The 25479-nt window shown below is 45.2% G+C and overlaps 2 protein-coding genes across 2 annotated transcripts in view; both read left to right on the top strand.

Annotated features, from left to right (window-relative positions):
- The window catches only part of LOC143793913 (uncharacterized), a 45176-nt gene extending 20775 nt beyond the window's left edge, over window positions 1-24401 (top strand). The window contains exon 3 of the mRNA XM_077280848.1: window positions 23604-24401. Coding sequence (XP_077136963.1) covers window positions 23604-23995 — 392 coding nt within the window. The 3' untranslated portion in view covers window positions 23996-24401. The remainder of the gene's footprint in view (window positions 1-23603) is intronic.
- LOC143814408 (immunoglobulin lambda-1 light chain-like) overlaps window positions 1-25479 on the top strand; it is a 944139-nt gene that overhangs the window by 259496 nt on the left and 659164 nt on the right. The window lies entirely within an intron of this gene.

The following is a 25479-nucleotide window of genomic DNA, read 5'->3' as shown; positions in this document are numbered from 1 at the left end:
GGCTGTGACCAAAAAAATAGTGGGGAAAATGGCCTGGTGTGTGCTTGGTAATAGGCAGTATGAAATGGTTTAACTATTGCTTTGCATAGGGCATAACTGCCTTTTTAAGTGGACTAATATGGACAGCAGATGTCAGGCGGCTGTGACCACAAAAGCAGCGGGGAAAATGGCCTGATGCCTGCTTGGTAGCAGGCAGTAGGAAATGTTTGGACTACTGCTTTGCGTAGGGCACTAATGCCTTTTTAAATGGACTAATGTGGACAGCAGAAGCCAGGCTCTGACTCCAAAAACAGGAGGGACAGTAGACCGGTGCTTTAAAAAAAAAAGGCAGCACTAAATGCTAGTACTGTGTTAGATAGAGGTTTAGTTCTCCATCCTCAAGTGCCCTGCAAGCCTTAGGGATTCCATGACTTGTGGAGAAGCCACTTCCCCGCCTGCCCCCACAGCCACCAGAGGCAACCAGTGTCCAGTCAACAATATGTAACGCGCCTGGCCATACTTGCTCATCCAGGTGTCAGTGGTGAAATGCACTCTGGCAGACACTGATTTTTTCCAGGAACGGGCGATGTTGTCGGCGACATGCTGATGTAGCGCAGGCACATCTTTGTTAGAGAAGTAATGCTGACTGGGCAACTGGTACAAGGGGACTGCAAGGGGCATCAGTTTTCAGAAAGCATCTGTATACACCAGATGGAAAAGCAGCATTTCCATGGCCATCATATTGGAGATGGTGAATGTTGTGAATTTGGATTCTGGGCTCCCCCGGTGGCCGCTTGTGGAATTGGACTTGTCATCCTCTTTCCTGTTTCACCTGATTCCATCAGTAGTGGGTGTCGCTATTTAAGCTCATTTCTCTGGTGGTTTCTTGCCGGTCAACAATGTTATCTGATGCCTCTCAGTGCTTGTTCCTGCTTCTGACAACTACTAGATAAGTTGGACTTTTGTCCATGTTTTGTTTTGCCTATTTGTTCCAGTTCACAGCTGAAGTTTTGTTACTGTGTCTGGAAAGCTCTCGTGGATCAGGGATTGCTACTCTGGCGTTATGAGTTAATGCCAGAGTTTAAGGTAATCTCTGGATGGTGTTTTGTTAGTGTTTTTCTGCTGACCATGAAAGTATACTATCTGTCTTCTGCTATCTAGTAAGCGGACCTCAAATTTGCTAAGACTATTTTCCTGCTGCGTTTGTTGTTTCATCTGAACTCACCGTCATTATATGTGGGGGGCTACTGTCTTCTTGGGAATATTTCTCTAGAGGTGAGCCAGGTCTTATATTTCCCTCTGCTAGCTATTTAGGTCTTAGGCCAGAGCTGGGCATCTAGCGATAAATAGGAAATGCTACCTGGCTATTTCTAGTTGCGCGGCAGGCTTAGTTCATGGTCAGTATAGTTCCATCTTCCGAGAGCTTGTCCCTCTATAGGCTTGCTATGATCTCTGCCTGCAGAGATCATGACAGTTTGACCGGCCAATAAAGTGTTAAAGACCCAGGTTGAGAAAGGAGAGTGATAAGAAGTCTGCTGGAATTTTTTTTTTTTTTTTTTTTTTTCCTCCAGTCTGCCTTGCTGCAGTCTTTTTTCTCTCCCTCCTCCTAATCTCTGTATGCTCTGTGTGCACCTGACAATAATGGATCTCCAGAGTGTAACTGCGGGTTTGAATAATCTCATCACGAAAGTACAAAATTTACAAGATTTTGTGGTACATGCTCCGGTATCTGAGCCGAGAATTCCTTTGCCGGAGTTCTTCACAGGGAATAGAGCTAGCTTCCAGAATTTCCGAAATAATTGTAAGCTTTATTTGTCCCTGAAGTCTCGTTTAGCTGGAGACCCTGCTCAGCAGGTTAGGATTGTGATTTCCTTGCTCAGGGGTGACCCTCAAGATTGGGCCTTCTCATTGCCAGCAGGGGATCCTGCGTTACGCGATGTGGATGCGTTTTTTCTGGCCTTGGGCTTGCTTTATGAGGAACCTCATTTGGAACTTCAGGCAGAAAAAACTTTGATGGCACTATCTCAGGGGCAAGACGAAGCTGAAGTTTTCTGCCAAAAATTCCGTAAATGGTCTGTGCTTACTCAGTGGAATGAGTGCGCCTTGGCGGCAACTTTCAGAGAAGGTCTCTCTGATGCCGTTAAGGATGTTATGGTGGGGTTCCCTTTGCCTGCAGGTCTGAATGAGTCCATGACAATGGCTATTCAGATTGATAGGCGTCTGCGGGAGCGCAAACCGGTGCACCATCTGGCGGTGTCTATGGAAAAGACGCCAGAAAGTATGCAGTGTGATAGAATTCTGTCCAGGAGCGAGCGACAGAATTTTAGACGGAAGAATGGATTGTGTTTCTATTGTGGGGATTCTACTCATGTTATATCGGTATGTTCTAGGCGTACAAAGAAGCTTGATAAGTCTGTTTCCATTGGCACCATTCAGTCTAAGTTTATTTTGTCTGTAACCCTGATTTGCTCTTTGTCATCCATTGCCACGGACGCCTATGTTGACTCTGGCGCCGCTCTGAGTCTTATGGATTGGTCCTTTGCCAATCGTTGTGGTTTTGATTTAGAGCCTTTGGAGACTCTTATTCCTCTGAAGGGGATTGACTCCACCCCATTGGCTAATAATAAACCACAATACTGGACACAAGTAACCATGCGTATCAATCCGGATCACCAGGAGATTATTCGTTTCCTGGTACTGTATAATTTACATGACGATGTGGTACTGGGATTGCCATGGTTGCAGTCTCACAACCCAGTCTTGGACTGGAGAGCAATGTCTGTGTTGAGCTGGGGATGTAAGGGTATTCATGGGGACGTACCTTTGGTTTCTATTTCGTCGTCCATTCCCTCTGAAGTCCCTGAGTTCCTTTCTGATTATCAAGACGTCTTTGACGAACCCAAGCTTGGGTCGTTACCTCCGCACCGTGAGTGCGATTGTGCCATAGATTTGATACCGGGTTGTAAATATCCAAAGGGTCGTTTGTTTAATTTGTCTGTGCCGGAACATGCTGCTATGCGGGAATATATAAAGGAGTCTTTGGAAAAGGGACATATTCGTCCATCTTCTTCTCCCTTGGGAGCTGGGTTTTTCTTTGTCTCAAAAAAAGACGGCTCTTTGAGACCATGTATTGATTATCGGCTTCTGAATAAGATCACTGTTAAGTATCAATACCCATTGCCATTGCTTACTGATTTGTTTGCTCGTATAGAGGGTGCTAAGTGGTTCTCTAAAATTGATCTTCGTGGGGCGTATAATTTGGTGCGGATCAGGCAGGGGGATGAGTGGAAGACCGCATTTAATACGCCCGAGGGCCACTTTGAGTATTTGGTCATGCCTTTTGGTCTTTCTAATGCCCCTTCAGTTTTCCAGTCTTTTATGCATGATATTTTCCGCGATTTTCTGGATAAATTTATGATAATATATCTGGATGATATTCTGATTTTTTCTGATGACTGGGACTCTCATGTCCAGCAGGTCAGGAGAGTTTTTCAGGTTCTGCGGTCTAATTCTTTATGTGTGAAGGGGTCTAAGTGCGTTTTTGGAGTCCAGAAAATTTCCTTTTTGGGGTATATTTTTTCTCCCTCTTCCATTGAGATGGATCCCGTCAAGGTGCAAGCTATTTGTGACTGGACTCAGCCCTCCTCTCTTAAGGGTCTTCAGAGATTTTTGGGCTTTGCCAACTTTTACCGCCGATTTATTGCTGGTTTTTCGGATGTCGTTAAACCACTGACTGATTTGACCAGACAAGGCGCTGATGTTGCTAATTGGTCCCCTCATGCTGTAGAGGCCTTTCAGGAGCTTAAGCACCGTTTTGCCTCTGCCCCTGTGTTGCGTCAGCCTGATGTGAATCTGCCTTTTCAGGTTGAGGTTGACGCTTCGGAGATCGGAGCTGGGGCAGTGTTGTCGCAGAAAGGTTCCGACTGCTCCGTCATTAGGCCTTGTGCTTTCTTTTCTCGCAAATTTTCGCCCGCAGAGCGGAATTATGATGTTGGGAATCGGGAGCTTTTGGCCATGAAGTGGGCGTTTGAGGAGTGGCGCCATTGGCTCGAGGGGGCTAGGCATCAGGTGGTGGTATTGACTGACCACAAAAATTTGATTTATCTTGAGACTGCCAGACGCCTGAATCCTAGACAGGCGCGCTGGTCTTTATTTTTTTCTCGCTTTAATTTTGTGGTGTCATACCTACCGGGTTCTAAGAATGTTAAGGCAGATGCCCTTTCTAGGAGTTTTGACCCGGACTCTCCTGGTAATTCTGAACCCACAGGTATCCTTAGGGAGGGAGTAATTTTGTCGGCCGTTTCTCCTGATCTGCGGCGGTCCTTGCAAGAGTTTCAGGCGGATAGACCGGATCGTTGTCCGCCTGATAGACTGTTTGTTCCGGATGATTGGACCAGCAGAGTCATCTCTGAGGTACATTCTTCTGCATTGGCAGGTCATCCCGGAATTTTTGGTACCAGGGATTTGGTGGCAAGATCCTTCTGGTGGCCTTCTCTGTCACGAGATGTGCGAGTCTTTGTGCAGTCATGTGACGTTTGTGCTCGGGCCAAGTCTTGTAGTTCTCGGGCTAGCGGACTGCTGTTGCCCTTGCCTATTCCTAAGAGGCCTTGGACACACATCTCGATGGATTTTATTTCAGATCTGCCTGTTTCCCAGAAGATGTCTGTCATCTGGGTGGTCTGTGACCGTTTCTCTAAAATGGTCCATTTGGTTCCTCTGCCCAAGTTGCCTTCTTCTTCTGAGTTGGTTCCTCTGTTTTTTCAGAATGTTGTCCGATTGCACGGTATTCCTGAGAATATTGTTTCTGACAGAGGTACCCAATTTGTGTCTAGATTTTGGCGGGCATTCTGTGCTAGGATGGGCATAGATTTGTCTTTTTCATCTGCTTTTCACCCTCAGACTAATGGCCAGACCGAGCGGACTAATCAGACCCTTGAGACATATCTGAGGTGTTTTGTCTCTGCTGACCAGGATGATTGGGTTGCTTTTTTGCCATTGGCAGAGTTCGCCCTCAATAATCGGGCCAGTTCTTCCACCTTGGTGTCCCCGTTTTTCTGTAATTCGGGGTTTCATCCTCGATTTTCCTCCGGTCAGGTGGAATCCTCGGATTGTCCTGGAGTGGATGCGGTGGTGGAGAGATTGCATCACATCTGGGGGCAGGTTATGGACAATTTGAAGTTGTCCCAGGAGAAGACTCAGCGTTTTGCCAACCGTCATCGTCGTGTTGGTTCTCGGCTTTGTGTTGGAGATTTGGTGTGGTTGTCTTCTCGTTTTGTCCCTATGAGGGTCTCTTCTCCTAAGTTTAAACCTCGGTTCATCGGCCCTTATAGAATATTGGAGATCCTTAATCCTGTTTCTTTCCGTTTGGACCTCCCTGCGTCCTTTTCCATTCATAACGTTTTTCATCGGTCGTTATTGCGCAGGTATGAGGTACCTGTTGTACCTTCAGTTGAGCCTCCTGCTCCGGTGTTGGTTGAGGGTGAGTTGGAGTACGTTGTGGAGAAAATTTTGGACTCTCGTGTTTCCAGACGGAAACTCCAGTATCTGGTCAACTGGAAGGGTTACGGCCAGGAGGATAATTCTTGGGTCAATGCATCTGATGTTCATGCTTCTGATCTTGTTCGTGCCTTCCATAGGGCTCATCCTGGTCGCCCTGGTGGATCTGGTGAGGGTTCGGTGCCCCCTCCTTGAGGGGGGGGTACTGTTGTGAATTTGGATTCTGGGCTCCCCCGGTGGCCGCTTGTGGAATTGGACTTGTCATCCTCTTTCCTGTTTCACCTGATTCCATCAGTAGTGGGTGTCGCTATTTAAGCTCATTTCTCTGGTGGTTTCTTGCCGGTCAACAATGTTATCTGATGCCTCTCAGTGCTTGTTCCTGCTTCTGACAACTACTAGATAAGTTGGACTTTTGTCCATGTTTTGTTTTGCCTATTTGTTCCAGTTCACAGCTGAAGTTTTGTTACTGTGTCTGGAAAGCTCTCGTGGATCAGGGATTGCTACTCTGGCGTTATGAGTTAATGCCAGAGTTTAAGGTAATCTCTGGATGGTGTTTTGTTAGTGTTTTTCTGCTGACCATGAAAGTATACTATCTGTCTTCTGCTATCTAGTAAGCGGACCTCAAATTTGCTAAGACTATTTTCCTGCTGCGTTTGTTGTTTCATCTGAACTCACCGTCATTATATGTGGGGGGCTACTGTCTTCTTGGGAATATTTCTCTAGAGGTGAGCCAGGTCTTATATTTCCCTCTGCTAGCTATTTAGGTCTTAGGCCAGAGCTGGGCATCTAGCGATAAATAGGAAATGCTACCTGGCTATTTCTAGTTGCGCGGCAGGCTTAGTTCATGGTCAGTATAGTTCCATCTTCCGAGAGCTTGTCCCTCTATAGGCTTGCTATGATCTCTGCCTGCAGAGATCATGACAGGTGAAGTTCAAGCTCCCCCACCTCATTGTACAATGTAAGCTCTTACGAGCAGGGTCGTCATTATTTTTGCTTTAATTGTTGGATCATCATTAACTTTATAACTTAGGACTGTTTTATATGAACTGCTGACTTGTAAATCTCTGTGGAATATGTTTGCACTATACAAATAAATAATAATAATCTTTATTTTTATATAGCGCTAACATATTTTGCAGCGCTTTACAGTTTGCACACATTATCATTGCTTTCCCCAATGGGGCTCACAATCTAAATTCCCTATCAGTATGTCTTTGGAATGAAAAACCAGAGTACCCGGAGAAAACCCACGCAAACACGGAGAGAACATACAAACTCCTTGCAGATGTTGTCCTTGGTGGGATTTGAACCCAGGACCCCAGCGCTGCAAGGCTGTAGTGCTATCCACTGAGCCACCATGCTGTCCTGAAAGGTTGTTAATATTAGTAGATTGAAGATGGTGAGGTTCAAGCTCTTAGCTTTGTCATGTGTAGGAGGAAACAATCTTTTACGTTACCACAACTGCAGGACCGAGGGCTGGCTGCTGTGTTGAGAGAGGGTGGAGTAGGGTGAATACGACAAACTGCTGGACTGTGAGTTAGGTGCTGGCGGATATATTATGGTGGATTGAGAAATATATGATCAAAAAATAGCCGACAGCACATCAGATATGTGGGTGCAAGTCCTAGTTCCACTGGACCCAATGGAGAGAGTACATACCAAAAAAGAAGTGAAGTACAGCATCCAATCCGGGTGAAATATCAAAGATTCTTTATTGTGCCAGATGCAACGTTTCAGCCATACAAGGTTCATCCTTGAAAAAGACCTTGTATGGTTGAAACGTTGCATCTGGCACAATAAACAATCTTTGATATTTCACCCGGATTGGATGCTGTCCATCACTTCTTTTTTTAGAAAGATATGATGTGCTTGGTGTCTGAGATCAGTCAAAAAAAGCAGGCATGTACACTTCCGTAACAGCTGACGGTAGTATATATTCTGCTTCCGGAGACCTGTGTGAGAACACTAGCCACGGTGATAGAGCAGGAAGAAGCAGCCGATGTGGATGATGGGGCAGCTGGTGGTTGCCGAGGCCCACTAGGCTGCTTTTTAGCACAGTGAGTTTCCCATTTCCCATATTAATGCATGTTGATCGCGTATGTGGCGGTTCATGCATGTAGTAGTCATAGTATTGGAATTTTTGCCTCTATATATATAGTATATTTTTTACAAAGTTGGCAGATAATGTGAGTTGGGTAATCCTTTTTGTTCTCAAAAAAGCCCAGACTAGGCAACCCTTGACGCCCATGCGAATTGCACTGCTGTTGCGGCTGAGGATGCAGTGCTTCTCAGGATTGTATCACTCCGTTTCTGTGCGGCAAGCCACAACGTAACCTCCTTGTCTTCCTCCTCCTCTGCTGAACTACTCAGCTGCATGCCTCTGGGTTCACAATAATTGGGATCTACAACCTCATCGTCATCCTCTGCTCTCCCATTCCTCGCCCTGAGAATCACCCTCCTTCGCTTCCTGCTCTGACAACACAGTACAGTCCGCGTGCGTGCACCTTAGGTATCTGACTCTCATCAGTATCACCTCCGCTCTCAGGGGTTAATGACTGGTGATGAGGGTCTGGATTCTGCTCAGACCCTACTTCGTCTGGCCCCGGATCCAAGTTGAAAAAAATTTGGGCATTGGTGCAGATGCTTTCCTTTCTTGAGTCTGTGAATTTTTGGAGCAGACCTCTGATGCCCATGGAATAGAATGTTTGAACAGCTCTGCAGAATTGCCCAACTGTGGTTCCCCACAGTCAGTTGGGAGTTTGGAAATTTGTGACGCGGTGGGAAACAAGGGTGAATCGGGTGCCACCTCTGAGGATTACACTGTACGATGTTAAGGTGGTGGAAGAGGAGGAGAGGCCATTTGATACAGCTCTTGCCATCCACTGAAGCACATGATCTTACTGGCCCTCATCTACAAGGCGTACCACTGTGCATCTGCCAACGAAAGGGAGTGGAGTAGACCATCTAGTAACAGATGTTGACAATTTTCTTTTGATAGGGCGAGACAGTGTTTGTTCAGTTCAATTTTAATCACCATTAACACCCTCGTACACGTCGAACACGAAGCCTACTCCCCTTTCACTACAACCTTGCTTTTTCACAGTCATGTTGTATGTACCCTCCCCTCTTTTAACCAGCTGTTTCACAACCTTAGGCCCAGACCTGTCAGTCACCTATCAATAAATTAATAATCTGTATTTATTGATTGATATAGTGTGGCTAGACCACAGAATTAACACAAAAGATTAATATGTTTAAATAAGGCCTGGTGCCTGCACCACAGTATTATCCCAAATGATTTTGATTATGAATTGAGGCCTGGTCCTGCACCAGAGTATTATCCCAAAGTATTTGGATTATGAAATGAGATGTGGTGCCTGCACCACAGTATTAGGCTAAATGATTTGGATTATGAAATGAGAACTGGTGCCTGCAACACATTATTAGCACAAAGAATTTATATTATGAAATGAGGCCTGGGCCTGCACTAAAGTATTATTCCAAACGATTTTGATTATGAAATGAGGGAGGACTGGTGCCTGCTTCACAGTGTTATCCAAAATGATTTGTATTATGAAATGAGGTATTGTGCCTGCACCACAGTATCAGGAAAAATGATTTGGATAATGAAATGAGAACTGATGCCTGCAACACATTATTAGCACAAAGGATTTATATTATGAAATGAGGCCTGGGCCTGCACTAAAGTATTATCCCAAACGTTTTTGATTATGAAATGAGGCCTGGTGCCTGCACCAGACTATAATCCGAAACTATTTGGATTATGAAAGGAGGTCTGATGCCTGCACCAGAGTATTAGGCAAAATTATTTGAATTATGAAATGAGGTATGGGGCTTGCACCAGAATATTAGCCAAACAATTTTGATTAGGAAATGTAGCTTTCTGAGTCCTAACTCCAACACAGTGTTACCCAGATGATTTGGATTATGAAACAGGGCCTAGTGCCTGCACCCCAATATTTGCTCTATTTTGATTAGTAACTAAATGTGACCTTCGGAATCCTGACTGCAACACAGTGTTAGCCCAAATGATTTGTATTGCAAAAAGGGCCAGGTACCTGCACCCCAATATTAACCCAAACAATTTTAATTGCCAAATAGGGCCTCCTGGCTAAACCCAAATATTAGGCCTAATGATTTTTAAGAGGAAATGTTGCCTTCTGATTCTTCACTGCAGCACAGTTTTTGCCTAACTGATTTTGATTAGCAAATGGGGCCTCTTGAGACTGCAGCACAGTTTTATCACAATCTAGTTAGATACTGGAAGATCGATTTCACACAGCAAAGGATCCTATCTAGCTAACTGATAAGTTCACTTTCAGCAGCAGCAGCAGCAGTAGCAGGAGTGGGCTCTCTGCACTGTGACACTGAGAAAATGGCGACAGCCAAACAAGATGCCTGCTTTTTATATGGCCAGGGACATGTGACTTCGGCAGATAATCACAGAAGACCTTGTGACATGATGTTGTGGATGGTTTTCCTTGAATTCCTTCAATTTTACCCTAAAGACCAAATGGTGTGTCTTCTATTAATATAGGCAGTGTTACCAGAACTTACAATGGTACCATATTTGATGTACTTTTGAAAACTGAAAAACTAGTGCAATCAAATTTGATGTGTGTTCCTCAGAATGTACAAAAAAAAGATTCATAAAAGAGAAACAAAATGCAAATTGTAGATGTTCAAACTTGTGTTACATCAACTGCATAAAAAATAGTGGTATCAAACTACTCACTACTTCCCCATATAAATACATTAGAGAGTATAATTTACAAAAAATACATTTATGGGGGATTTGTTTTGCTCTTGAACCACACAGGCTCTGCAAACAAGATAATGTATTCCAAATAGAGCCAAATTCGTGTTCCAAAATTCACACTGTGCCTCTTCCATTCTGAGACCTTTTGTTTGTCCAAACAGAACTTTTTGACTACATGTGAGGTATTGCCGTGCTCGTAAGAAAGTGGGGAACAAATTTTGGGGTTCACTTTTGGTGAAAGTGACAAATTTGGGGCTAAAGCATGATTTTTGTGAAAAAATGAACTTTTTCAATATGATGACCTGATGTTATCAAAGTCTATGTCGTACTTGTGGGTTCAAAATGCTCACTATACCCCTGGATAGCCCTGGATAAAATCACATCTGTTTTGGAGAGAGGGCCAACAGTGGAGTACAATTTGAGGGAAAGGCCGCTATAGGTCAGGGCTAAAAAATTAATCTGTCATCATATGCACTTTCCGGGGATGAATTTTCCGTTCTACAGAAGGGTCTTAATTTTGTGCCAACAAATTCATGTAACTGCTTTAATTGGGTGAAAGACTTGAATTTTTTTCGGACGTAATTTGAAGTGGAAACTATTTTTTCCACAACATGATCTTGAGCAATGTAAAAGATTGGGTCTGAAAGAAGACGATATTGAGGGTCTCCAGGTTCTAGCAGGCCTTTTTAGGAAGAATAAACCAAAACCGATGAAGGGTCCCTTCACTGACCTTAATAATAAGAGTACTAGGATGCCGCCCATTAATGAGGTTACTAGTATGGATATCTTTATTAAGATGGTAGAAGAAGATATTCTAACTACCGTTAAGGCATCTCCAATCACTCTGTGGGTGAAAGAAGGTCCCTTGAGAGGTTGGAGAAGAATAATGATATTATCATAAAGGCCTCAGACAAGGACGGAAACCTGGTGCTTTTGGACCATCAGGGTTACCTTAAGATGTGTCACTCATTAAATGAATGGAAACATATGAAGGTCTAGAGGGGGACCCTTCCATGGCCTTTAAAAGGGAATTGACAAGTATCCTGGACCAGGCAAAATAAACTTTTCTTATCTCTGATAATGAATGGAAGTTTATGCTACCAATTAATCCTACAATACCAACCTTCTATGCTTTGCCAAAGGTACACAAAGGCCTTAAACCTTTGAAAGGCCATCCCATCGTTGTGGGGATTGATTTTTTAACGCAAACCAGTGGGATTTATTTGGATAGGATACTGTAAGATAGCACTCCCTGAGTGCATTGGGGGACACTCCCTTTGCAACAGGATTAAAGCACTCAGGCACGGTTTCTCACATAAACAGTCTATTCCGGTTTATTTAAACTCATAAACCGCACCACGAACAGTTCATTATATAAATCAACATAATAACCACTGACAGTCTGTTCCTATGGCAGATGCTTCTCTGCCCGTAACCCCATGTATCTGGAGTTACCTTACAGGAGCTCCTGCTCCACACACTGACTCCTGTCAGTCCTGATTCCCAGGGAAAAGCTGCCTTACTGGGATCACCATCCTTGTGACCAGGGCACTCCAGACAGTCCAGACCCACAGAAGGAACGATAGCTTCCCCAACGCAGTGCCATCACAGACGGCCTCTCCATGTGTTATTTAGGAAGTCCACTCAGTGGACCTTCCAACACACAGGCCTTCAGTCCATGGCCTCACCATGTGCTTTCCAGGAATCCAGTCCTACTCCCAGGACCTTACACACTCACCATTCAGGTCCATACACTCTGAACATGTGAAAGGCGCTAGAAGGCCAGCGCGTCGGGGCTTTCAGCACTTGACCCCGTGTGGAATCTATGGGTAAGAACCGTGAAATGTAGTGTTAGTGGCAGCATATCATTTTATTGTGAATGCTCTGCAGTGATATACTGGCCTTCCAGCATATGTGTCACTATGTGTGAGATTGCACCGAATAGCTAGTATATATCCATATGCTTAGGGATTATTAAACACTGCATAGGGGCATTGATTGAACGATTAGATCAAGTTAAGCACTAGCACTTTATTTTTATGGCTACTAACCTTATGGGTCCACCCATCCACTTTATTGATATATATATATATATGTATATATATATACATATATACCGTATATACTCGAGTATAAGCCGAGATTTTCAGCCCAAATTTTTCGGCTGAAAGTGCCCCTCTCGGCTTATACTCGAGTCATGATCGGTGGTGGGGTCGGTGTTATGATCCTTAGTGGCAGAGGATCACGAATAGACCAGCAAGAGAATAAACTAAGGACAAGCTCTAGGAAGATGGTAGCTGGACTGATCGCAAATCTGAACCTATCCAACACAACTAGAGGTAGCCGGTGAACGTGCCTAAAAAATTCCTAGACATCTCGAGCCAGCCTGAGGAACTAGCTACCCCTAAAGAGAAAGAAAGACCTCGCTTGCCTCCAGAGAAATAATCCTCAAAGATATAGAAGCCCCCAACAAATATTAACGGTGAAGTAAGAAGAAGGCACATACGTAGGGATGAAATCAGATTCAGCAAAAGAGGCCCACTAGTACTAGAAAGCAGAAAATAGAGCAGGGGTCTATGCGATCAATAAAAAACCCTTACAAAATATCCATCCTGAGATTTCAAGAACCCACGCACCAACTAATGGTGTGTGGGGAGAAACTCAGTCCACTAGAGCATCCAGCAAGCGAGGGAATCACATTTTAGCAAGCTGGACAAGAAAACATGATAAATACTGCTGATCAAAAAATGAGCAAACAAAACTTAGCTTGTCCTGGATGGACTGGGAGCAAGGTAGTCAGAAGGAATCTGAGTAGCACTGATTACATCGACAGCCGGCAACAAGTGAAAGCAAAACAGAGCTATATAGGAACCTCCCAGAGGATAACGAACCAGCTGATAGCCAGAGACCAGCAGGATAACAAACAAAGCCACCAGGGGGAGCCCAAAGCAAAAGTCAAACCATACCACCAGTGACCACAAGAGGGAGCCTGAAAACAGAGTTCACAACAGTACCCCCCCCCCTTAAGGAGGGGTCACCGAACCCTCATGAAAACCCCCAGGGCGATCAGGATGAGCCACATGGAAGGCACGAACCAAATCGGCCGCATGAACATCAGAGGCGACAACTCAAGAATTATCCTCCTGACCATAGCCCTTCCACTTGACTAAATACTGGAGCCTCCGTCTAGAAACACGAGAATCCAAGATCTTCTCCACCACGTATTCCAATTCTCCCTCAACCAGCACCGGGGCAGGAGGCTCAACCGGAGGAACCATAGGTACCACATACCTCCGCAACAACGAGCGATGGAACACATTATGAATAGCAAATGATGCCAGGAGGTCCAGACGGAATGACACAGGGCCAAGGACTTCCAGAATCTTATAAGGACCGATAAACCGAGGCTTGAACTTAGGAGAGGAGACCTTCATAGGAACGAAGCGAGAAGACAACCACACCAAGTCCCCAACGCGAAGTCGAGGACCCACACAGCGACGGCGGTTGGCAAAGAGCTGAGCCTTCTCTTGTGACAACTTCAAATTGTCCACCACATGATTCCAAATCTGATGCAACCTATCCACCACAACATCCACTCCAGGACAGTCAGAAGGCTCCACCTGACCCGAGGAAAAACGAGGATGAAACCCCGAATTGCAAAAAAAAGGAGAAACCAAAGTAGCAGAACTAGCCCGATTATTAAGGGCAAACTCGGCCAACGGCAAAAAAGTAACCCAGTCGTCCTGGTCAGCAGAAACAAAACATCTTAAATAAGTCTCCAAGGTCTGATTAGTTCACTCGGTTTGGCCATTCGTCTGAGGATGGAAAGCCGACGAAAAAGACAATTCAATGCCCAACTTAGCACAAAAGGTCCGCCAAAATCTAGACACAAACTGGGATCCTCTGTCAGAAACAATGTTCTCAGGAATCCCGTGCAAACGAACCACATTTTAAAAAAACAGTGGAACCAACTCGGAGGAGGAAGGCAACTTAGGCAAGGGCACCAAATGGACCATCTTAGAAAAACGATCACACACCACCCAGATGACAGACATTCTCTGAGAGACAGGGAGATCTGAAATAAAATCCATGGAAATGTGCGTCCAAGGCCTCTTCGGGACAGGCAAAGGTAACAGCAAACCACTGGCACGAGAACAGCAAGGCTTCGCCCGAGCACAAATTCCACAAGACTGCACAAAGGAACGCACATCCCGCGACAAGGAAGGCCACCAAAAAGACCTGGCCACCAAGTCTCTGGTACCAAATATTCCAGGATGGCCCGCCAACACTGAAGAATGAACCTCGGAGATGACTCTGTTGGTCCATCTATCCGGGACAAACAGTCTCTCCGGTGGACAGCGGTCAGGTCTATCCGCCTGAAACTCTTGCAGCACACGTCGCAAATCTGGGGAGATGGCAGACAAAATCACCCCTTCTCTAAGGATACCAGCCAGCTCTGAATCTACAGGAGAGTCAGGCACAAAACTCCTAGAAAGAGCATCAGCCTTCACATTCTTCGAACCCGGCAGGTACGAGACCATGAAATCAAAACGATAGAAAAACAACGACCAACGAGCCTGTCTGGGATTCAGCCGCTTGGCCGACTCGAGATAAATCAAATTCTTGTGATCAGTCAAGACCACCACACGATGTTTAGCTCCCTCGAGCCAATGTCGCCACTCCTCAAATGCCCACTTCATAGCCAACTGCTCCCGATTACCGACATCATAATTCCGCTCGGCAGGCGAAAACTTTCTTGAAAAGAAAGCACATGGCTTCATCACAGAGCCATCGGGGCTTCTCTGCGACAAAACAGCCCCCGCTCCAATCTCGGAAGCATCAACCTCCACCTGGAAGGGAAGTGAGACATCTGGCTGACACAAGACCGGAGCCGAAGAAAACCGACGCCTCAGCTCCCGAAAGGCCTCCACAGCCGCAGAAGACCAATTAGTCACATCAGAACCCTTCTTGGTCAAATCCGTCAAAGGCTTAACAACGCCAGAAAAATTAGCTATGAAGCGACGGTAAAAATTAGCAAAACCCAAGAACTTCTGAAGACTCTTAACAGATGTAGGCTGCGTCCAGTCATGAATAGCCTGAACCTTGACTGGGTCCATCTCAATAGTAGAAGGAGAAAAAATGAAACCCAAAAAAGAAATCTTCTGGACTCCAAAAAGACATTTTGAGCCCTTCACAAATAAAGCATTGTCACGCAGGACCTGAAAGACCATCCTGACCTGCTTAACATGAGACTCCCAATCATCCGAAAAAAACAGAATATCATCCAGATACACAATCATAAACTTATCCAGATATTGACGGAAGTTGTCATGCATAAAGGACTGAAAGACTGAAGGAGCATTAGAAAGTCCAAAAGGCATCACCAAGTACTCAAAATGGCCTTCAGGCGTATTAAATGCAGTTTTCCATTCATCACCCTGTTTTATACGCACAAGGTTATACGCACCACGAAGATCTATCTTGGTGAACCAACTAGACCCCCTAATGCGAGCAAACAAATCAGTTAACAATGGCAAAGGATACTGAAATTTGACCGTGATTTTATTCAAAAGGCGATAATCAATACAGGGTCTCAGGGAACCATCCTTTTTAGCCACAAAAAAGAATCCTGCACCAAGAGGGGATGAGGACGGGCGAATATGTCCCTTCTCTAAAGACTCCTTTATATAACTCCGCATGGCAGCATGCTCCGGCACAGATAAATTGAAAAGTCGTCCCTTAGGAAACTTACTACCAGGAATCAAATTTATAGCACAATCACAGTCCCTATGAGGAGGTAGAGAATTGAGTTTGGGCTCCTCAAATACATCCTGGTAGTCTGACAAAAACGTAGGGACTTCAGAAGGAGTGGACGAAGCAATTGACACCACAGGAGCGTCACCATGAATTCCCTGACAACCCCAACTTGACACCGACATAGCTTTCCAATCCAGGACTGGATTATGAGTCTGCAACCATGGTAGACCCAACACGACGACATCATGCAAATTATGCAGTACAAGAAAGCGAATCACCTCCTGATGAACAGGAGTCATGCACATGGTCACTTGTGTCCAGTACTGAGGTCTATTCGTAGCCAATGGTGTAGAATCAATTCCCCTTAGTGGAATAGGGAATTTTAAAGGCTCCAAATCAAAACCACAGCGCCTCGCAAATGACCAATCCATCAGACTCAGGGCGGCACCTGAATCTACAAAAGCATTAACCGGGTAAGATGACAGGGAACAAATCAGGGTAACAGACAAAATGAACTTAGGCTGTAAAGTACCAATGGTGACAGATTTATCAACCTTTTTTTTGCGCTTAGAGCATGCTGAGATAACATGAGCTGAGTCACCACAGTAAAAGCACAACCCATTTTGCCGTCTATAATTTTGCCGTTCACTTCTGGTCAGAATTCTGTCACATTGCATAGATTCAGGTGTCTGTTCAGAAGACACCGCCAAATGGTGCACAGGTTTGCGCTCCCGCAAACGCCGATCAATCTGAATGGCCAGAGTCATTGACTCATTCAGACCTGCAGGCGTAGGGAACCCCACCATGACATTCTTAATGGCTTCAGAAAGACCTTCTCTGAAATTTGCAGCCAGGGCACACTCATTCCACTGAGTAAGCACCGACCATTTCCGAAATTTCTGGCAGTACACCTCTGCTTCATCTTGCCCCTGCGAGAGGTACCAATAACGTTTTTTCAGCCTGGTTCTCAAGATTAGGTTCCTCATAGAGCAATCCAAGGGCTAGAAAAAACGCATCTACACTAAGCAATGCAGGATCCCCTGGCGCCAATGCGAAGGCCCAATCTTGAGGGTCACCGCGCAAAAAGGAAATGATAATCTTAACTTGCTGAACGGCATCACCAGAGGAACGAGGTTTCAAAGAAAGAAACAACTTACAATTGTTCCTAAAATTCAGGAACCTAGATCTATCTCCAGAAAACAACTCCGGAATAGGTATTCTAGGCTCTGACATAGGACTGTGAACAACAAAATCCTGAATACTTTGAACCCTAGCAGCAAGATGATCCAGACTGGAAGCCAAGCTCTGGACATCCATGTCAGCAGCTGAACTCAGAGCCACACCAAGATTAAGAGGAGGAGAGAAGCTAGCCACAGCAGCTAGACACACGGCAACAACAACAACAACAAAAAAAAATTCTCAAGGCTTCCTTTCTCCTGCTTCTGCCATGCAATTAACACTTTATGGGCCGGCTGTACTGTTATGATCCTTAGTGGCAGAGGATCACGAATAGACCAGCAAGAGAATAAACTAAAGACAAGCTCTAGGAAGATGGTAACTGGACTGATTGCAAATCTGAACCTATCCAACACAACTAGAGGTAGCCGGTGAACGTGCCTAAAAAATTCCTAGACGTCTCGAGCCAGCCTGAGGAACTAGCTACCCCTAAAGAGAAAGAAAGACCTCGCTTGCCTCCAGAGAAATAATCCCCAAAGATATAGAAGCCCCCAACAAATATTAACGGTGAAGTAAGAAGAAGGCACATACGTAGGGATGAAATCAGATTCAGCAAAAGAGGCCCACTAGTACTAGAAAGCAGAAAATAGAGCAGGGGTCTATGCGATCAATAAAAAACCCTTACAAAATATCCATCCTGAGATTTCAAGAACCCACGCACCAACTAATGGTGTGTGGGGAGAAACTCAGTCCACTAGAGCATCCAGCAAGCGAGGGAATCACATTTTAGCAAGCTGCACAAGAAAACATGATAAATACTGCTGATCAAAAAATGAGCAAACAAAACTTAGCTTGTCCTGGATGGACTGGGAGCAAGGTAGTCAGAAGGAATCTGAGTAGCACTGATTACATCGACAGCCGGCAACAAGTGAAAGCAAAACAGAGCTATATAGGAACCTCCCAGAGGATAACGAACCAGCTGATAGCCAGAGACCAGCAGGATAACAAACAAAGCCACCAGGGGGAGCCCAAAGCAAAAGTCAAACCATACCACCAGTGACCACAAGAGGGAGCCTGAAAACAGAGTTCACAACAGGTCGGCGGGTGAGCACTGTCATACCTGCTTCCGGGGCTCCTGGCGCTCCCCCTGCCCGTCCCACGGTCTTCGGTGCCGCAGCCTCTTCCCCTGTTCAGCGGTCACGTGGGACCGCTCATTAGAGAAATGAATAGGCTGCTCCACCTCCCATAGGGGCGGAGCCGCATAATTCATTTCTCTAATCAGCGGTGCCGGTGACCGCTGACAGAGGAAGAGGCTGCGGCACCGAAGACCAGCTGTCTGGGGGAAGGAGCGGGACGCCGGGAGCAGGTAAGTATCGCATATTCACCTGTCCTCGTTCCACACGCCGGGCGTCGCGCCATCTTCCCAGCGTCTCTCCGCACTGACTGTGCAGGTCAGAGGGCGCGATGACGCATATAGTGTGCGCGCCGCCCTCTGCCTGATCAGTCAGTGCAGGGAGACGCCGGGAAGATGGCGCCGAGGAGCTGCAAGCAAGAGAGGTGAGTATGTGTTTTTTTTTTTTATTGCAGCAGCAGCAATGGCACAGATTTATGTGGAGTATCTATTGGGCAATGGTGCAGAGCACTATATGGCACAGCTATGGGGCAACGGTGCAGAGCACTATATGGCACAGCTATGGGGCAACGGTGCAGAGCACTATATGGCACAGCTATGGGGCAACGGTGCAGAGCACTATATGGCATAGCTATGGGGCAACGGTGCAGAGCACTATATGGCACAGCTATGGGGCAACGGTGCAGAGCACTATATGGCACAGCTATGGGGCAACGGTGCAGAGCATTATATATATGGCACAGCTATGGGGCAACGGTGCAGAGCATTATATATATGGCACAGCTATGGGGCAACGGTGCAGAGCATTATATATATGGCACAGCTATGGGGCAACGGTGCAGAGCATTATATATATGGCACAGCTATCTATGGGGCAACGGTGCAGAGCATTGTATATGGCACAGCTTTCTATGGAGCATCTATGGGGCCATAATGAACGGTGCAGAGCATTATATATGGCACAGCTTTATGTGGAGCATCTATGGGGCCATAATGAACGGTGCAGAGCATTATATATGGCACAGCTTTATGTGGAGCATCTATGGGGCCATAATGAACGGTATGGAGCATCTATTTTTAATTTTGAAATTCACCGGTACCTGCTGCATTTTCCACCCTAGGCTTATACTCGAGTCAATAAGTTTTCCCAGTTTTTTGTGGCAAAATTAGGGGGGTCGGCTTATACTCGGGTTGGCTTATACTCGAGTATATACGGTATATAATATGTAAAAGGGGTATAGGTGCCTCATCAGTATTCCACATTATCTAGCTTTTGTCATTTATTATGCTTTGTAGTTATACATTGGTAGATTTAAAGATGTGATAAATAAAATTTATTACTCTTTTGGACAAATAGTCTCTCGTCTTTCCTGTTGTTGGTATTCTATGAGATAATGGAGAGTGTCCTGTAAAATTTGACCTTTAGCGTCACTTGGTATAGTGTTTTACTGATATGAGTATACATTCTGTTCTATGGTTTTTGTTTTCAGGTTTATAAACTAGGCCTATTGCAGGAGTATTGTACGATTTATTGTGGTCATTTTTTTCATTTTGGTATTTAACTAATTACTCACAGGGCAGGTGTTTTTAATATTATATCATTAAAGTTAGTTTTTAATGGAATATATGTTTACTCTTCTAGCTTATTTCCTTTACTATTGTTTTTTGATACGAACATCTCAAACACAGAAGCTTTATTTAAAACATGACACACCAACAAGAGCATCAAAACACGATAAATCCACATCCAAAAATGCAATGAAAAATCATAAGTAACCTGATTTAGCTTATAGGAGCAGAAATGTTGCAGAAAATGTGCAACATCATAAACTCACCAAATACTCATTGTAGGAACGGCCTAAAGAATACAAAATGAAACTTGGAGAAAATGGAAACAAAAATAACCAAGCTAAAAAGTGAGTTGTGTTGTAGGGTGCTACACTTTGTCCTCGCATAGTCAATAATACAACTCATTCTTGTAAAATGCTCACACCATAGAAGATAATGGCGATAACTACATTTTTCACCATTCATGCATGACCCAAATTACATAATTGCAACCATGCAACGCAACAATGTTTTCTCTATGAAAAACATGCAAACTGTGCAAACCTCTAATGTTATACAAAGTTTTCCCTCCTGGCAGGTTCTTAAAAAAATCTGATCTGTAAATCATTTAATATGAAATAGATACTCTAGAACAGAGGTGTCAAACTGCATTCCTCGAGGACCGCCAACAGGTCATGTTTTCAGTATTTCCTTAGCATTCCACAAGGTGCTGGAATCATTCTGTGCAGGTGATTAAATTATCACATGTGCAATACAAGGAAATCCTGAAAACATGACCTGTTGGCGGCCCTCGAGGAATGCAGTTTGACACCTCTGCTCTAGAATCACTATATTAGAGAATATCTGTGTAATGCAATACCAAATGGGGCACTTATTAATAGAAAGCTATAGGGTTCCAAAAATCTCAGTATTGGCCCTAAGCATACTATATGCCATTTGCTATGAACATTAGGTCTTCTAGAACCAGAATCTGCTTATTAAATTTTTACACATCTCTTTTTAAGGTAATCTGTCATCAGGTTTTTGCTATTTGATCTGAGAACAGCATAGTATATGTAACGAATGGAAACGCAGGCACAGAAGTTGAAGTTCACCTTCGTTTTTTTTAGGATTTAACGTGGAACCTTGGGACCACTGTCCGGGGGGCTCCGAAGGGGGCGTGACTAGGTGAGCCCCAGACACCCGTAGTATGTCCCCTCGAACAGGGTCAGAATGGAATGCCTGGGGGGCACGGGTGCTACCTCCATTTAGACCCCAAACTCGTAGCAGCTGTCCCAGCGGGACAAATGGACAAACAGGGATAGTGGGAGACGTGGAGCTAACCAGGTGATACCAGGTGGATGGGTAGAAGCAGGTTCCAGCGGTACTGGTGTTGTCCGGAGATGAGGATGGCAGATTGGCGGGACGAGATGGATCTGGTGTAGACAGAACGAATGTTGTCCAAGATAGCCGAGTAACTGGTAACTGATGATCTGTGGAGACAAAGAGTATAAGCAGAGCACTGGCAGAGAACTTCAGAAACAGAAGCACATGCTGACAGGAACCAGAAGAAGCAACAGTGGATACTTGTTGCTCCGGCACCCTCCCTATGGTGGAGGAGCTAGAAATAGCAATGAACAACATGCCATTGGCCAGAAGCATCTTTTTAAATAATGCGCGCTGTCTCTTTAAGAGACCGGGAGTGAGCACACGCGTGACCTAAGCACTGTGCCTGAGAACCTGCTGGCAGTGGACCAGGAAGCAGGAGGGGAGAGAGAGGCAGAGGCTGCATCCTGACAGCGTGGAGCCAGCACAGAGCGGGAGTCCCGAGAGGGACCCCGCAAAGGTACAGAAACCAAACCGGGTGTAACAGTATAGAGGAAGAGAGCCTCATTCAAGGGATGTGTCACTAACTAGTTTGTGTTATATCTTGCATGCAATCAGTGTTTTATCAGCAGGAGATTATCAATAGATGACTAGGTCTTACTTGCAGAGTAGTCAGGCTAATCTGTATAACACCGCTCTCACCACTGATTGACAGCTTGCTGACAATGTACAATGTACAGAGGAATCTGCTAATCAGAGGTATTGGTGGGGTGATACACAGCCCAGAAGTCTTAGCTCTGCTACCTCTACATTAGAGAAAACAGGAATTCTATCTAAATTGCACCACCAGTCCAGTAAGTGATAAATCGCTGGAATCATGCTCTCTGTCGCTACATCAAATGGGTTAAATACATACATAAAATTCCATAGCAAAACCTGTAGATGGATTTCAATTTAAGAAATGAGAAAATGACTTGCTAGTTACCGTATTTTTCCAACTATAAGATGCACTTTTCCCCCCCAAAAAGGGGGGAAAATGGGGGCAGCGTCTTATAGTTGGAATACAGGCTTACCAGCAGTGGTGTGGCGGTGGCAGAGGTGTGGCGGCTGCAGAGGTGCGGGGATGAGGAGGCACAGTGAGCGGTATGGCGTGAGCGGGGTCCCTTCCACAGGTGAGGTGACGCAGCAGCCCGGTATGCAGCTGAGCTGGGTGAATCATGGCCTTATCGGTGGTGGCGGCCATCTTCCTGAGGCCGCGCATGCGCAGATGGAGTGCTCTGCTTCCCGGGGCTTCAGGAAGATGGCCGCGGGAGGCTGTGTGTGCGCAGATGGAGATCGCGGCGGCCATCTTCCTGAAGCCGAGTTCGCAGATTTAGATCTCGGCTTCATGGAAAATGGCTGCCGCAATCTCCATCTGTGGACTCACGGCCTCCCGCGGCCATTTTGCTGAAGCCCCGGGAAGCAGAGCACTCCATCTGCGCACGCACGGCCTCAGGAAGATGGCCGCCGCCACCGAGAAACCGGTAATTAACCCGGCTCTGCTGTTCACATTGTATACCGGGCTGCTGCATCACCTCACCTGTGGAAGGGACCCTTCTCACGCCATACCACTCATTATCCCCCCACCTCTGCCGTCGCCACACCACTGCTGCAACCCCCCCATGGACACCAGGCCGTGGCGTCGCCCACCTAAGCAGGAAGGAACCCTGCTCAGGTGCATGCCGTACCGCATCACCCCACCTCTGCCGACACCATGCCTCCTGTGACCCTGCTCTGCCACCGTCAGCCCTCAGGTAAAATACTGTAAATTCGGACAATAAGACGGACTCCCATCTTATAAAAAAAAAATTTCTGCAATTTTCACCCCAAATTTGGGGTGTGTCTTATGGTCCGGCGCGTCTTATAGTCCGAAAAATACGGTATGATTTTCTGCTGAGAACAAAGACTAAGAGCCCTATGTTCTCAGCAGCTTGTTGGAGGTCCCTTAGGACAAGCCCTCACATAACTAACTTGTATACCTTGTGCTTCTCTTTCCTGTTGTGACACAGCCCCTTTAATACAATAAACCTTTTCACTGGTTTGCTAGGTTGTAAGATACAGAATATCCTGTTTTGTGGTTCTGTGTCTCTGTTTTTACCCAGTGACAGTAAAAATTGCTCTGATGGGAGGAGATATGACACCGACCAATGAAAGTTACTCTGATTTGCATTCTGTGCATATTTATGATGGATGATCTGGGACCGCTCAATCATTTTCTCTAAGTTTCCCACAAATCAGCTTTATCATGCACTGGGCTGTTCTCTTCCTTCTTACAGTTTATCTAACATGTAAGTTAGCAGAAATATTCTACATTTAATATTTGTATTTTCCTGTAAAGTGCCTCATTTCTTTTGTCTTTCTTTATTTCAGATTCCTCGGCACAGTTTACTGTGATCCAGGATGGTCCAATATCTTCTGTGTCTCCAGGTGGGAGCGTCCGTCTTACTTGTAGCCTGAGTACCGGCAATGTAGGCGGAGGGAATCTTCCAAATTGGATATATCAGATCCTTGGAAGCGTCCCTAAACTGGTGATTGGCAGTAGCGGTACTACTAATCAGAATTATAGACCTTCATGGACATCAGATCGATTTACTGGATCCATAACAGGAGGATCAGCTGTTCTCTCCATCTCCAAAGTGGAAATCGGAGACACAGGGGATTATTACTGTGCTGTCTGGTCGGGAACTCAATGCACAGTGGTGCAGAAAATACAGAACACAGACACTTATACTTCCTCTTTGCTTTATATCCTAAAGACATAACAGCTTACATTCTGTGTTATATTTCCATGCACAATGCTCGCTGAGACATTTTCTTTATCAGGACATTTATGAATGAATTTCTTTTATTAGAATTCTGTTTGTAGTTTCCAGAAGTGTTCTGAACAGGTCTCATTTTGTGCATATTTTCTTAATGTGTGATATGATGCTTTAGACTAAAATAACATTGTGTATGCTGCAGTTGGGGATTATTAGTATAATTAAATCATTTTAAATGAAAAAAGTAAAGACAAAAATGTTCTAGTTTTGAAAAATCCAGAAGAAAACATTGTGACCTTGATGTGTCCCCTGACCCTTTCCCAGCCCCAGAATAATGCATCTCAAAAGGATCACATCTTTCAGATATTTGTGAGAGGGGGGAGAGGAGCACTGTCCCCCTCAGGAAGATGTTGAGGCAATTAACTAGGAAATAATGTTGTATGATTGTAATGTTCTGCATACATTATATAAATAATGTATTTAATACTTATGGCCGGTTTGTGTCTCGTTTTCCTGGAGGCTTTGCCTCATGGCCGTCTCTGGGAATTGGGGAGGTCTGTCCACTAGAGGAATTATTACAAAACTTAGGGATATAGTTTACACATCACTTTGGGGAGTATATAGTTAACATTTTGGTAATATTCCATAAGTTGGGAGGGGGTAGATTAGTTAAGAGGGACACCCTGTTTCAGTGGGCAGATTGTGCAGAGAAGTTGGAGACAGCAGAATACAGGTTTAGCAAGTGTAGAACTACAAGGCTCAGCATGTAAGAAGCAAGTTACAGAAGGGGCAGGACAGTACAGGCATGTGGGAATCCCCGCATCAAGAAAAAGCTTAGAAGTCTGGGTAAAGTATGGTCTAGCGGAAAAGAAGGACCATGGGAAGAAGGTACTGCCCTACTGTTAGTACTACTAAAAACAGAGAGCATTCTCTCAACCAGCGGTCCCTGGGACTGTTCCACAAACCTACCCTAAGAATAAAGAACAGCGCTATACCAAATGCTACTTACCCATATGTCCTGGAACAGCCCCAGGACATACACCAGCAGGCACCATGGGTAAGCAGCATTTGATATAGCGCTGTTCTTTGTTCTTAGGGTAGGTTTGTGGGTGAAGGGATTCAGTCTGAGTGATTTTCACTCTCCCTTACTACGCCTCCTTTTCCCTGGGGACATTCAACACACTGTATGTACTGTATATGCACTATGCGCTTTTTTTTAGTCTACTGCACCTTATTGCTTGTGCAGCGCCCCAGAGTTCTGGTCGTTGCAGTAATGTCATTCTTCCACCAAGGGGAGTGATGTTACATCTGAAGGCAATAAAGGAGATCTCTTCACCAGGTAAATACAATGCATGCAACATGTTCACACTCCAGACCAGAAGGGGGAGCTCTAAGCCTGTTTAAGGTGAGCTCCCCTGTATAACATCCTGATCTGGAGGGAAAAGGGGTTCAGAGCTCAGTTCCTGTCAGGAAGACAGAGGAAGTGG

Source organism: Ranitomeya variabilis, chromosome 1 (genome assembly GCF_051348905.1).
Source record: "Ranitomeya variabilis isolate aRanVar5 chromosome 1, aRanVar5.hap1, whole genome shotgun sequence".
Lineage (NCBI taxonomy): Eukaryota > Metazoa > Chordata > Amphibia > Anura > Dendrobatidae > Ranitomeya > Ranitomeya variabilis.
Note: the sequence above shows the minus strand (reverse complement) of the source record. Positions and strands in the feature narration are given on the sequence as shown.